The sequence below is a fragment of the Nothoprocta perdicaria genome, unplaced genomic scaffold (assembly GCF_003342845.1).
Source record: "Nothoprocta perdicaria isolate Ctin4 unplaced genomic scaffold, notPer1 scaffold_414, whole genome shotgun sequence".
NCBI classification, from domain to species: Eukaryota; Metazoa; Chordata; class Aves; order Tinamiformes; family Tinamidae; genus Nothoprocta; species Nothoprocta perdicaria.
Window position 1 is genome coordinate 325,061 of NW_020455660.1, and position 15,410 is coordinate 340,470.

At 39.6% G+C, this 15,410-nt stretch overlaps 1 protein-coding gene across 1 annotated transcript in view; it reads left to right on the forward strand.

The window, feature by feature from the left end:
* TFB2M (transcription factor B2, mitochondrial) overlaps nucleotides 1-9,310 on the forward strand; it is a 16,054-nt gene extending 6,744 nt beyond the window's left edge. The window contains exons 2-9 of the mRNA XM_026045895.1: nucleotides 5-164; nucleotides 334-422; nucleotides 1,378-1,531; nucleotides 1,940-2,088; nucleotides 3,559-3,648; nucleotides 4,368-4,430; nucleotides 5,683-5,834; nucleotides 7,202-9,310. Of these exons, the coding sequence (XP_025901680.1) occupies nucleotides 5-164; nucleotides 334-422; nucleotides 1,378-1,531; nucleotides 1,940-2,088; nucleotides 3,559-3,648; nucleotides 4,368-4,430; nucleotides 5,683-5,834; nucleotides 7,202-7,388 (1,044 nt within the window). The 3' untranslated portion in view covers nucleotides 7,389-9,310. The remainder of the gene's footprint in view (nucleotides 1-4; nucleotides 165-333; nucleotides 423-1,377; nucleotides 1,532-1,939; nucleotides 2,089-3,558; nucleotides 3,649-4,367; nucleotides 4,431-5,682; nucleotides 5,835-7,201) is intronic.
* The last annotated feature ends 6,100 nt before the right edge of the window (nucleotides 9,311-15,410 follow it).

Sequence of the window (15,410 nt, forward strand, 5' to 3'; positions counted from 1 at the left end):
GGAGGCGGCGCGGCTGGTGGAGCGGGCGCAGGGCCCGTCCCGGCGCAGGGTGCCCGTGCTCCGCCGCTTCGTGGCCTGCCCCGAGCTGGCGCGCACCGTGCAGCGCTGCCTGCGCGTCCACGCGGCGCCCGGCCCGCAGCCCCTCGTGCTCGAGTGCGCGCCTGGTAAGCGGCCCCGCGGCCGCCCCTGCCCCTGCCGAGCGGCGCCCCGGGCCGCCCCGCGACCTTGCGGGGTCAGCGGGACCCGCGGGCGCGCTCCGCAGGCGGCGCGTGTCGGGAGGCACCCTGAAGGGATTCACGTGGAGAAAATGCTGCTTTTCCCACCTCTTTTCAGGTCCCGGAGTCCTGACGCGGACTTTGCTCAACTCAGGGGCTCGAGTTGTTGCGCTGGAAAGTGACCAGGCGTTTCTGCCAGACCTGCAGGTGGATGTCTGACTTGATAGCTCGGTTCTAAAAGCAGCCCAGGGCGAAGCGGGAAGTTACCGTGCGGTTGTGTTGCTGGTGAATGGAAGCCTTTTTTAGTGATCATTGCTTGTACCATTTGAAGTAACTTTCAAAATTAATGATTAGCGGTTGATTTAACTTAGCACATTCAGCAATAATTTCGCTACTTTATAATCCATGGCTTTATACTGGAATTTGTAGTCTCCCTTTGAACCGATTAATTTATAACCTTAAAGCTAATTTTCATCAGCGTGTTTGTGGTGTTGTATGTTTAAGCAAGATATTTGAGTATAGCCCTCAGAAACCTATAAAAATAGCCCTGATTATTTGGATTATCTCACAATATTATTTAATCTATTCCCCTGCAATTGACCCGGGATACTTAGATACTCAGCTCTTTACCATCTCCTGTTTTTGGTGTCCTATGGATCCCAAGGTGGTCATAAGTAGATCCTAAGTTATTACATCAAAGGCATGTGGTATGGTGATTTGCAAGGGAGCTTTGGGATTGCAGGTGCTCGCCTGGTTTGAAATGTGTATAAGAGAATTCCCTTTGTGCATGCAAAGAATTTCAGATATAAACCACTACAAGTGCAGTGGGTTGCTCAGCTGAATGCTGCTTTCCACTGCTTCACAAAATGTTTTTGCAGGATATCTTATTACTTTAAGAATGTTTTAAAGCTGTTCTGTGGCATAAAAATGTCAGTTCTGTGGCATAAAAATGTCAGTTCTGTGGCATAAAAATGTCAAAATGCCTTCCTTAATAGAGGAAGCTGCTTGTTGTGGAGTCTATGAGAAGTGATTCTGAGTTGGCTCTTGTTGTCTGGATACTGTATTTAAGTAGTACTTGAACATCTGGTGGGGGAGGAATGGGTGTTTTTCAAGACAGCTTACTGTGCCCGTATTTCTTCACTTGAAACTTATTTTCTTTCAGTCCCTAGAGAAAAGCTTGGGTGGACAACTCAAAGTAGTTTATGGTGACTTCTTCAGATTGGATCCTTTGGTCACTGGACCAGTAAAACCACCTACCGTATGTTCTGAGAAGCTTTTTGAATCTGTGGGGGTAGCAGCAGTTCCTTGGAGAGCAGGTAAATACCTACGTGGCCTCATGTTACTGGCGTGTTTATGGGTTGGATACATGGTTTGGCAAAATTTGGGGGTTTTGCGTGGATATATGTTTTATTTAATACATATTCTGTGGTTGTACAGATTATGCACACATATCCTAAATTTCAGTTTCAAGTTCAGCTAAGATAATAGCTTAAAAAGCTATTGCCTTTTGGCAATATGAAGTCACAGCTATTTGCATGCCTTTAGTAAAGGGTTAGTTTAATGCAAATTGCATTTGGCTTTGAATAAAATATGAATTTAATTAATTCTCAACTTAAATGACCTCACAGTCTTTTTAAAATTGTTTGTAGCTTACACATTTTCATTAAGCTATTCAGTTAATCCCACAAATATTTTAAACATATTTTTACTCACTACTGGAACAGATGTACCTGTGAAAATTTTTGGAATCATACCACAGAAAAAGGAAAGAAACATGCTGTGGAGGCTGATTTTTGCCCTGTATGAATGCAGTTCCATATACAGATATGGAAGAATGGAACTTAACATGTTTATAAGTGAAAAAGAATACAAGGTATGTGCAAGAGATTTTTCAGGTAATAATTGCTTCATAGAGCATCAAAAGCAGTTTAATATTTCTGGCAGAAAATCAGAAAATATTGTCTGTTTCCTTCTTGTTTTATTTAACTTTTTGTTTTAACTGTAATGAAACATTCTGTTGTCACATAACCAAAAATGCTTCCAACTTGAAGGCTGTCCTTCTGGAGGATAAGCAACAGCAATCTGATTGTTTTCCATTCTAGCTTCTGAGGTGCTCAAATTTTGTAAGGTGCTTTTGCAGCAAAATGGTTTACTAGTTGCAGGTAGTAGTCACTGAGAGAGGGAACTGAAAAGTCGTCATGAAGATGATTAGCGAGACTAGGTATCACACTCAGTAACATGCATTTGTTCATTTGAGCTGTTTTTTCATGTGTTATTTAAAAAAGAGGCAAAATATGAACGAATGACACATGTAAGTTCTGTATGTTTAGGTGTAGATTAGCTTTCTGGGTTGCTTGTGCCTAATTTATTTTCTGTCCTAAGACTTTTAGCACAGAAAGTCATAAAACTTTCTGTCCTGACTAAACCACCCTGACTGTAGTTCAGGGATGCCTTTTCTTTCTGCGAAACTGTAACTTTCATTCAGAGCCACAAACCCTTGATTACTGAGGTAAGCAGAGGCTTCCACCTGTACCTACACAACCTGTGTACACAAGTCTGTCCAACACATTGCTTAAAAAGTAGTATAGTTTTCTGAGAAATACAAGTGGGCATCCAGATTTTGAGTAGGTGGAAGGCAGTCTACTCCTTTTAGGGCAGTCATATATTTGTGTGTGTGTGCAGTTATTTATTTTTTAAATTAAGCTTATTGTGAGTCCTCTGAATATAAGCTGATTTTACTGAAGTAAAAGCAGTTGGAACCTTCTTCTGATGGATGTTGTTGATTCCCTTTTATTGGCTGATGGTATGAAATTGTGTGAAATTAGATGTATGTGGTATGATCCACTTTTCTTCGCCTTGTTTGATAGTGACCATGATGAGTTCTTTTTTTTTTTTTTTTTTCCCCTCTTCCCTAAGTGTTGTCTAATCTGTAATATTGATTAGCATGATGACTGTACAACCTCCTTAGTGCTGGGAATACTCTCCGGTAAATGTGGAAGTGCTCCGAAGCTGCTAACTCTTCCTGTATTTTTCTTATGCATAACACTATTTTTCTTCCGCATGAAACTGTTCTACCTTGCAAGGGACCAGAAAGTGTAAGCTGGAAATTCCTGCGTGATTCAATTATCCAAAGAATTGCCTCAAAAAGAAGTAGGTTGATATAGTGTCTTCTAGTCTTATTCTTAGGGATGCACTAAGGCCTAACCTAAGTTTAACTTGGAACTTTAGACTTTGCTGTGAATTTTTTACCACTTGTTCTATTCATAAGGATTTTGCTTAGATAAAGAGAAATCTTGGGCTTTGAGGAGGGGAAAAATAAGTTCTTTCTTTGCCATTTTGTCAGATATTAACAGCAAAACCTGGAGAAAAGAGGATCTACCAAGCGCTTACTGTGCTCTGGCAAGTAGGATGCGAGATTCAACTTCTGCACATGGTAAGTATTTTGTATCAGCCACCATGGTGAATGCTATAGATGTGTTTACGGAAAACTGCTTGAGCAGTTGGAAGCTAATTGGGAGGTAATTTGTCAGTTAAATTATTAAATTATATTATTAAAATAATTATTAAATTAGTAAGTATTATCAGTTATGGTGCTAGTGTTCTAATCACAAGCCTCTGTGCTTAGAAGCTGGTGGATAGGGAAGTGACCTTTAGGTAAGAGACAGATCTTTTCAGGATATTTCAAACTATTACATAGGTGGAGACTAAGAGGATGATAAGAGGGAAACCATCATTCACTTGCCTGGGTTTTATTGTGTTTGCCTGGTGTCTGTTTCAGATACTGTGGGAGTCCAATTAGTGAACTGGGGACTTAGGTGTTTCCTATCAGTTTTAAGCTTTGTTCAGGCCAAACCCTGAACTGGAAACCTAAAAGTAGCCTTGCTAAATTATTGTGATATATGCAAGTGATTTAAGTAATTTCAGGAGCACTATTCAGATACTTTATGAGGGTTTGGGGTTAAGTAACATCTTCAATCTGGACTTCGTGTGCTTATTACCTGACATTTTTACAGCTTTCCCATTAATATATTTAGACCATTTTAAAGTAAATCTTAGAAAGGGAGTAAATTTCGGATTTGATGAGATTGATAATACATTTTCAATTTTTAGCAAAGCATTTAAATTTTACAATTTATTTGCTCCATCCCATAGGAACCTTGGGCATCATTTTTAACTAATTTGAAAAGTGGGGGACTGGCAATACCAAAGAGCACGGTAAGATCAGTGTGAGGGCTTTCCTCCTTTAAATGTGTAAGTAAAGCAGTTTTAATTGAACATAGGTTAAAAGAACTTTATAACAGCATTTGTATCTCCTGGTTCTCAGTAGTGTATCATGCATGAAATGTTCTTGTAATTAAAACACAAAAGCAGTGTGTAGATACCTGAGAAGTGGTGTGCAGAACTGCTTTTGAGTAGAAACTGAAATAAATTACTATCTTTTTATTGTCTGTGAAGGAGAAAAATATAGTGAATAAACAACATATGTGAATGTGAAGAGGTGCCTACCTGCTTGAACAGAACAACTAGTACACAATTAATGGCACCATGGGGAAGCTGCTGTTGATGGTGAAGCTGGTGCTCGTGTGTCCAGTGTAGATTCCACCAGCTAAGTGCTGACAAGTGTGGGTCTCAAAGGCTAAATCTGAGAATTGGAAAATACTTTCATCTAAAATTATTTATTTTTCTCTTGTAGAGAAGTACTGATATTCTTTTGTATAATAAAGGAATATTTCTATTTAAGCCTAACAATCTAAAAGCATGTTTTTACTTTTACCCTCCCTGCAAAGCCATGCTGCAGTAATATAGTGAGTGTTGTTTGAAATGCTGTTGTGTGATGTAAGTGACTCAATGGCTGGGTCTGCCTTACACACCTAAGTGGGTTGTTGTAGTGCCCTGTAGAGATACATAAAATAAGTGTGCAAGATGTGTTGTAACCCTTACAACCTTAGGAAAAGGGAGATCTGTTGGATGATATATCCACTGCTGCCAAAAGTATCTTTATGATGAATAAAGACTCTGTCCCTTCCAAACTTCATAAAATTCTCAAACTGCGGTACTGTCTTCAAGTGTTGCGCTCCACTATTCCCATTTGTGTGTGTGTGTGTGTGTGTGTGTATACACACACGAGGCAGGTAGCTGAAATTATTTGATCTGAAATCTTGCATAATTCAAGCATAATATAGGCCATGCAATTTCTATTGAAAGTTCATGCATGTTGTCTGCTTGAACTAAGTTCTAATCAAAAAAAAAATTCCTATTTCCTGTTTTCTTTCCTGCTTGAAAAAAAAAAGATAAAACTATCTTAGTTTGAGACAGAAATTTTATTGGCTTTGCTTTTAGTGAAAGTACTTCAAGACTTCCACTAATGCTTTTTTAAAATGTTATTTGTGTCACAGGTCAAATGCTTACCTTAAGAAAGGTACTGTCTTAAAAATGATTTTCATACAATGGTTTCTTTTTCTTTCAGGCTCTGCCAAATGATCATTTATGTTTGGTTCGACTGACTCCCCGAAAAGATCTATTTACAGGAAGCATGAAAAACACAAATTCAGCAACCTTTGTTTTCCTGGTGAAACAGTGTCTTGCTAAACCCAGTTCTAGAATTATTGATAAATTAAAGTAAGTATGGATGAAATGTATTTGTATACTTTTTCTTCAGAGAAATATAGAAGCATTCTAAAATACGTTATAGAAACAGTATCCATTTGCAGTTGAAATACACCTTTAGTTAGAAACATCTACATGCAAAACACAAGTTCTCATTTTTTTTTCCCAAACTCAAATTTACTAGCTTTGGGAAATATTCTTCATTTATGCTCAGAAGTTTGCCATCAAGGTGGAGAGGTATTTAGAGTATAAAGATGCAGTAGTCGGCTGTAATTCTAATGGAAGTGAATGCGCAGATCTTCAAGAAGTTTCTGTTCAGCTAAAAGACATACTAAAAAAATCCCCAAATTTTTCAGGGTGTAGAAATTAAAATGCTGGACCAGAGTTTGAGTTTGTAAGAAGCATCAAAGCAAGGCAGTGAAAATGACTGAAGGTTGTCGAGGGTTGAGTGAGGATGTGAGCAAGCAAATGGCTTGCTGTTATCTAATTGAAACGTTGGACTTTGGACATATTTACTTGCTACGCGCGTGTCCTCAGCCGCTCTCTTTGATGTGACATGGGAGCTATTTGGCTTTTAGGTCACTAGATTTCTGCTCCCATAGAGAGGAGCTGTGTGCGCTCTGGGAAGCATTGGCTTTAATTTACTGAGGAAAATAATTAGCGTAGATTATTTCTCATACACAGGCAGTGGATGTTTATGGGTGTTAATTTCCCGAATGGAAAAATCCAATATGTTAACAAGCTTCTATAACTCCTTTAACAAAGACAAGTGCAAAGAGCCTTAATGGATTTCTTTCTTAAAGCTCTGTCATTCCCTAATCTTTCTTCAGTCCTTCAGCCAGGATGTGGAACTAACCTTACAGGCTTCTAATTTACATCCTCTGTGGTTAACGTGTGTGCACGAATATCAGAGGTGGAGTTTTCATTGTAATGCCACACAGGACAGACAGTGCATGGATATGTTTATAGCCAGAAGAAAATATGTGGGTGGGGTAATTCACACTATCGTGTGCTAGACTGAATCATCATCTTGAAGATGACCTTGGCTTTAGTTTCCCAGGCATTCAAATAGATCCAGTTATGCTATAATGCTTGTTACTGACTTATGTGGGGGAGAGTTGCCCTCCAAGGAGGTGTGTTACGTGGTTTGGTGCTGTTTTTGTTTAGAGGGGGGTTATTTGGTATGTACAAAGCTTCTTAGCAGGAGTTTCCTCCCATTTGCAGCATGGGTTGAAAATAACTTATGTCACAGAAAGAAGGTGCAAACTTCTAGAAGCTGAGAAAGAATAAAATGGGCCTTCAGTTACTCTGTCTTGATACTGATTTTATTTTCCCCAAAAGAAGTGCTCCATTAAGACTCTGTTCATTTTGTATTTCAGTTCATGGAGCTTGTATGATGCCTGCAAGTTACTGAGAGAGCTAGAAATTCCAGAAGATGCTGAGACAGTTAGCCTGTACCCGGAAGACTATATGCGTCTCTTTGATGCCTTGCAAAACTCTAATGTGTTCACTGAAAGTTGGTTCCATGATGAAGTCTTGCAAAGTGTGAGAAATATAAACTTTTAAATCTAAAGGTACTGAGATTTAGAAGATTTTATTTGCTTCTGGAAGATGACTATGGTAAGAAATGGTTTAAAAAGTTGGAGATCCCGTTAGGTTGATGATTTCTGCCCAAACAGGAAGATAAATGCATCAAGAAACAAGAGCTCTTCTCAGTAGGATGCAAGTATGGTGTTTGCCGGCGCTTGACTACAATCCCATCCAGAATGGACAAATTTTGCACTTTCTCCAGGAGCACCTTAGCAAATGGCTGCTTTTGGATATACCACTTAAATTGGACTTTGCACTACATCGATGTTGATTTACGTAATTTAAGGACAGAAAGGGGAAACACAAACAAAAAATTACAGTGATTTGTGCAGTTTGTATTTAGTGCTCAGTCATCTGAGTGTTATTTCACAGATTCCCAAAATACACTGTTCCTTACAAATATTGAATCTGTTTTATCTCTGTGTGATGTAAAACCCTTGCAATGTACCCTTTCTGTCTAAAATTAGTCTAATAATAAATCGAGGGATGGGACTAGTAGAAGGCAAGGTAATGACAACACAATAAAACATCCAGAGACTTTTGTTTAGCTAGAAATTTTGTCATGTCTCTGAGAGAAAAAAAAATCATAGCTATTTTTTCTTTTGAAAAATTGAAATTAGAAAACTAATTGAATGGCCAGTCTCTTCTAATTTGACCATAGGCAAACACCTGTATGCACATAGGCTTTAAGTTTGAGAACAAAGTCAGCACTCAGTGTTACACAAACTGTTTAAAAATCTTACTTGCCATGTTTGTCAATTCATTGTTCTTTATGTATTACCTATATAAAAAATGTTATCTTAAAACCATATGCTGTTAAAATTCTCTTTTTAGCCATATTCCTTCAGAATGCCACCAGTTGATACTTCTTGGACTCTCACCATCTCATCATGGAACTCTTTTGCTCTCGTGGTGCTGAGATGCTGACAGATACTACTGGTTATGTTTTCTATACTACCTCCTATGAGGAAGGAAGCAGTCTGGTTAGAAAGACTTTTTTTTAAGGAGAATGTAAGTTAATAAAATGTCTCTTTGGTAAAGGGCCAGCTTTTTTTTTTGTCAAACTTTGGAAAACAGTAGTGACCTAAACATTGCAAACAGGGATTTGTATTTCTGAAGCATAATGTGAGGTATTTTTGCAACATGAATTCATCGCTGTCTTGTTCTTGCTGCAGAAAGAAAATGCACTTGCAGCAGCTTCAGTTCACTGCCCAAGCTCGGCTGCTGTCCTTCAGTGCAGCGTTAGAGTCCCAGCTCTCTGCTTAAGCTGCTGGAAAGCTTTTGTCATGATAAAACTATTAGAAAGCCTGAGGTTTATGTCTCATTATGCCTCAGAATGTTATTTGGAATGTGCTTTTGGTCTTGCAGATCACAGGGTATTTTTTTGTGTTCAGAGCGCTCTCTGATTTAAGACTGCCTTATAAAATGACCACAAATGGCAAACTTGCTAATGCAGGAGCAATTCCACCTCTTCAAATTCAATAGATGATGACTTGTTAAATCTGCCAATCATCAAGAACCCAGTGTACCCTAGTCTGTGTTTTTCCTTCTTCCTATATCAAATATCTTGATCTTGTTGCAGCACAATACCATAACTGAGCATATTGGAAGGAAATGAGGACACTCACTGCGAGCCTGAACCCTGTCATTAGCTCCCTGTTTGAATTGTAAGCAGGGTGACTAATCCCTGATCACAGGTGTGAAGTGAGAATAATGCCCGCGAGTATAAAGGTGGTTTTGATATTCCAAGAGATGGAAACAAGTGAAAAATGCTGGCTTGTGCAAATGAATATGGGGGAATGACCCTCAAGTCTATACGCTTGGTTAACTGATACCACACACTCAGTACTTTGTCGTCACAAGTTTACAACTTTTGTAGGGTGATGTTGAACAGAAACTTGCACTGAATTTTAAAGTTGTATAAAAAGGATTCTCGTATGTTTTTGTTATGATCACAAATGATTCATGCATCTTCACTGTGTACCACCTTCTCACTGTACTACGCTCCTTTCCCTAAGTAAAATATTTTTATTTTATATATATATATATATGTTTGTAACAAAACAGGCTTTGTTTCAGTGATTTGGTTGCAAGACTCTATGACTGGCAATTTATAAGTGGTATTTTCACTGTAGGCTTTTTGTGAATTGTAGATTTCTCCTGATTTATTTTCTTAACGCTTCAAACTGCATTTCAGCATACACAAAAGTCATGGATTTAATGTCTTTCATATTCCCTGTGAAAGTTTAATTTCTCAGAATTTATGTTGACAAAGCTAGTGCTAAACAGAGTTTTCTCACTTGGCTTATAACAAAGAAACAATCTTGAGGAATTCGGGAATAAGGATTTATAAATCTGTCGTGGGGGATGTTGCAGTGTCTTTCAGGCAGCAGAGTGTTGTATTCCTCCTTTCCTTAGTGGCTGTTCTGTTGCTCTGTGCACGCTGCTAATTCCTTACAGTGCCGTAAGGCAAAAAGCTCAGAAACTGATTAATGGAAGTCCTAGAGGATAGACCCAGGAGGGCAAGGACGAGCTGAACTCCAAACCTCTCCTGACCATTGCTTTTCAGATGCTGCGGGCACAAGGTAGTTTTGTCTAATTTAAAATGCAGTGAGGAGGGATTGGTATAGGCATTGGTGAGGTGGCTGGCTTGCAAAGAGTGGGCAGACAGTTGTGAAAACAAGATTGTATTTGGGGGGAATACTGAATGCCGATCCATTTCCTTAGCTGCATTTTTTTCTTGAATGTGGGATAACACAGCTAATGTGAAGGGTGTCAATATTTATCCTAGATGGACTGTGTACTGCGAAAGCAGACTCAATAGTTATAAGGAAAATACCTCTCAATTTATTTAATGGGATAATTAAGAACTAGTAAGGCTGGAGTACTGCGTCCAGTTCTGGGCTCCCCAGTACAAGAGTGGTGTGGAGCTGCTGGAGAGAGTCCAGCGCAGGGCTACCAGGATGATCAGGGGCCTGGAACATCTGCCATATGAGCAAAGGCTGAGGGAGCTGGGTCTGTTCAGCCTGGAGAAGAGGAGGCTGAGGGGGGACCTGATCAGCGTGTATAAATACCTCAAGGGAGGCAGTGAGGAGGAGGGGGCGGCCTCTTTTCAGTGGTGGGCAGTGATAGGACTAGGGGAAATGGCTTCAAACTGAAGCTTCGGAAGTTCCACAGGAACTTAAGGAAGCATTTCTTCACTGTGAGGGTGACAAAGCACTGGAACAGGCTGCCCAGGGAGGTTGTGGAGTCTCCTTCTTTGGAGATCTTTAAAAGCCGCTTGGATGCAGCCCTGTGCCACGTGCTCTAGGTGACCCTGCGTGAGCAGGGGAGTTGGACTCGATGACCTCTGAGGTCCCTTCCAACCTTAAGCATTCTGTGATTCTATGATTTGGAAAGAATTTACTTATTTACTAATATGGTAGAAGCCCATCTTCCTTTTTGTGAGAAAGGGCAACTGTAAAGGATTTCTTTGGACTTCTTCAGTGTTACTTCTTGGCATATGCATCCATAAAACCATTTTCAAAATGGAATTTTATTTAAAAAGCAGAACTAAAACTGCTTTGGCAGAATATTTCAAAAAATTCTAGCCCTGCTTCCTAGAATTCTTCAATATGCTTAAAGCAGCAAAGCTTTTGTTCAGAGACGTTTTGTTCTTAATGCAGAACGTTTTACACACAGGCAGGTTGTTCTAATGGACTTGACAGACAGAAAGGAAGAGCAGGTTGGATTTTAACAACGTAACTTTCTGATCCACAGAATCACAGAATGGTTAAGGTTGGAAGGGACCTCTAGAGATCACCTAGTCCAACCTTCCTGCTCCAGCAGGGACACCCAGAGCACGGGGCACAGGGCGGCATCCAGGCAGGTTTTGAAGACCTCCAGAGAGGGAGACTCCACAACCTCCCTGGGCAGCCTGTGCCAGGGCTCTGTCACCCTCACAGTAAAGAAGTTCCTCCTCACACGCAGATGGAACTTCCTGTGTTTTAGCTTATGCCCATTCCCTACATTCTCCCTTCATCAACTTATACATATTAATCAGATCCCCTCTCAGCCTTCTCTTCTCCAAGCTGAACAAGCCCTACTCACTCAGTCTCTCTTCATACGAGAGATGCCCCAGTCCCTTAATCATCTTAGTTGCTCTCTGCTGGACCCTCTCTAGGAGCTCCACGTCCCTCTTATACTGGGGCGCCCAGAACTGCACCCAGTACTCCAGGTGCGGCCTCACCAGAGCTGAGCAGAGCTTTCCCTTTCTCTACAGTGCTGCGGTAACTGTGGAATGAAATAAATGGGGGCTTGTTGTGGTGCTGTTGAGAAGGACATACAAGCGAGGCTGGCACAGATCTCTGTTTGCAGATAAAGCTTCCTGAAATGAATTGGCAAAGAGAAGTACGAGCACAATTGAGTCTTGTGTATCTAATTAAAAATGAATGCTAGTGGTGAGCGGGGGTGGACATTTGTGCTCTATTTTTAAAACATTTTAATGATGCTTTGGAAAAACACAGCCTCTGTGTCGCTGATTTAGACTCTGAGTAGGTCTCTGTTGCAAAGACACATAGGTTTAATATCCGCTGTGTAAGAGAGCAGGTAATATGATAATCCCTGAGGCTTAAGGAATTAGAATGTTTGTTGCCTCTGCAATATGTCACACTGCTCCAGACCTCCAATTTCAGTACTTGGGAATTACACATTATCAGAACGGACACAAATCTGTGACTTTATGGAAAGGCAAGCTGACAGCTTGATGTGTATCACCATTTAAATCACAATGATGAGAAAATGGTGCATTAATAAAACCTTAAGCCTGTAGAATTTCACTTTTAATTACAGATCAGTTTTTGTGTGAACCAACAGAGCAATAATCATCAGTGATTTGTACAGTGTATTAAGTTTTCACTGTGCTTTATAAATTCTGACCTACTATTTAAAACCACTTTTGTATAACACTGCAGGTAGCTTATGGCCAGGTCCAAAATAAAAGGAACAGAGCTATAGAAGTACCATATAGAACAGTGCATTTGCCATAATCCTCAGTATGTTGTGGAAAGCAGCCAAAATCAGTTATTTTGATGATGCTTGTAAATGCAAAGAACGAACTTGCAACCAGAAAAGCAGTATTTAGTTTAATAGTTGCATTTTAATAACCCACCAAAATGCAACACACAGAAAACAAAAAGGCAGGAGGGAAATCACTCAAAACTGCACATTAGAAAGAGCTGGAAGGTAAGATCTCATTGCTAATTTTGAGAACAGAAGGTTAACAGGAATGATGCTTCTGTCAGGGTAATACAGTGAGGTTTCCTATTTCTGAAAGGGCGTTACTTCATGTGTTATTTACAGTGCCAGATACGGGAGGTAATATCAAATATTTTGAAATGTGCAGCATTTTCAAAAGTTGATGCAAAAATCCTTCGTATGTTACATAGTTTTGTTATGACACTTGCTTAATGTGAGGTATAAAGTAAATTCTAAAATTATTTCTTTGTTTTTTTCCCTTTAAGCTGCTTGGCTCTCATCAGTTTTGCCATCCAGCTGCCTGTAAAAGAAAATTGCTGAAAGTTTATTTGTTACTCAATTTATTATTCCAGTGACAGATTGTGTGGCATAGTTTAAGATATGTACAAGTGACAGCAAGAACCTGAGGCTTCCTGAGAAAGATGGTGAATTTATTGTTCCAGCAGGTTAAATACAACCAGTAGTGCTGTAGACTGAAAATTCCAATCTTAGCTTTGCAAAACCTTAATTAGCAAGGATGTAAATTCCAAATATCTTTCTTGTGTAAAAAGGGAGAGAATAAGGAGTGACTTTCTGAGCCCGACAAGGAATCGTGAGGAGGTGTTTGTTCATGTTGTATCCTTGCTCGGTAGCTATTATGTTTTTATCCTTGTGCGTGGTTTTACCTGATACTGCTAAAATAGATGCTTGCTGTCCCCAGCTGATGGAACCCAAGAAACTGCAAACACAGGAAATCCCAGTGCAATTAGGGTCGTTGAGACACAGCAAGAGCCTTAGCAGAGCCAGCAGTCACTTAACTCACAATGTTAAGGGAGAATTTTAACACTTGATGTAGTTTTTATCATTGATAAGACTCGAAACACACCATCAGCACTACCTGTTTACATACAGCTTTACACGTGCATAGAGTTCTGGTATGATGGTATGATTCATACATCTGCATGAGTCAAAAGTTTTCTTTGCAGGATAGATGCTCTTCATGTTTTTATACAAATTGCTTTTGTCCCGATCTCTTTGCCAGTGGGATCTTATTTTTATAGTGACTGCAGAGAAGTCTGATGTCATCATTACATTTTGTTGCTCCCATGTTTTGATCAGCACAGGGTAGTAGATTTATACAAAATATTTATATATTTTATTTCCCTGCCACAGAATCACACTTTGAATGTAAGAGAAGCCATCAGCTGCACTCAGTAAGCAAAGATTTTGCTTGTTTTTTAGACAGGTGTCTTAAGCATGCGGCCTACAGCTTGACTCAGGAATGTAAAGCACTGTTGTTTAAATTGAAGACTCAGATTTTAAAATGTACACTGCACTATGGCTGTAAGATCTTTGGAAGTCTTTGCTAGTAACTTCTAATGCTTCCTGGGAGAAATTTGGGGGGGAAGAATAGCTTTGATTCATGCTTCCCAGTAAAGATGTTATGGTTGTTATTTTTATGTAATTATGCCTCTAGGATTACTTTCATATCAAGTACACTTAAAATTCTTTCAGCTAGGAAATTATGCTGACATCGGCTTCAAAAGCTTGTGTATGTCATCTGAAGAAAGCGTGTATGTTTGAGGCAGGTAGAAGTCAATATAAAGATCATAGTTTAAAACAACAACAAACAGGTAAAATCTGTGTATGATTTGTGCTCAAAATGTGGTTTTTTTTAATTTTACATCTAGGAATCAATCTTTAATTAGCTCTTGAACACTAATATTGAAGAGACTCCTATCTGTACGTAAAGTATCCGTCTGTCCCTACAAGCTTTCAACTAAGTTATTTGATATTTACCCTACATCTTCAGTGATACAAGTGATTCAAAACTTAAGATTTTTATATTTATATCCATATTTCATCTCCAAAAAACACAAGTGTGTCTCCTGCTGGCTGGAATGGGTATTGGCATTTGTGGCTAAAGAGCACAATTCATATAGCTGTGGGGGTTACTTCATTACTGCGTTACTTTTTATATAAGTGTATATATGTTCATGTAGAGCACACTGCCTTGAAATAGAACAGCTAAGCTTTTAAGTACAGTGTCTCATCTACAGCTAACAAGGAAGTATGACTAAGTCAGTAGCAGCTGCTGCAATTAAGTGGTATTTCCCACAAAAAAAGCCTCCATTTCATGCCTTGACAGCTCTGTGCATGTGAAATGTCAGGCATGCTCCAGTCAGTATAAGGAAATGTGACTTGTTCAGGTTGGAGGATGACTGGGTCAGTAAAATTCCATAATAATGGGGATTAATTATACTAAATATGCTCAATTGTCACTTGAGCACTTACTGGGCCCTATTAATGAGCACTTATAGGCATTGTGTAATTATGGCTGGCTGCCTTTGAGAAAATTCAGGCTGATGTTTCAGTGTGGGTCTGGCATTGTGTGGCTCTCCGCTGCTCAGGACGGGTGTTGAATGCCTCAACCTAGAGGGACCCACTTAGGAACTGTAGGTACAGGTGTTCAGACAGCTGCCAACCCCCTCTTACAGAGGCGGAATACGCGGAACTGCATCAGTGAGAACATTTGTGTTCTGCCTCAGAACTTAGCTAAGCTACAACACTCTTTATTACTACATTACACTGTCTCATCAGTTAAAACCTATCAGCCAAAGGTTGCCTGCTGTACTTAACACTGCTCTCCAGCCTGGACGAGCTGATGAGAACACCTTTCTTTAGGTGTAGCTGCATTTACACCTGGATTTGAGGCAGAAAACCTGTCCTGGCTAAGGCAGTGTGGGTGTGGATGTGCCTTTTTTTTTTTTTTTTTTTTTTTTT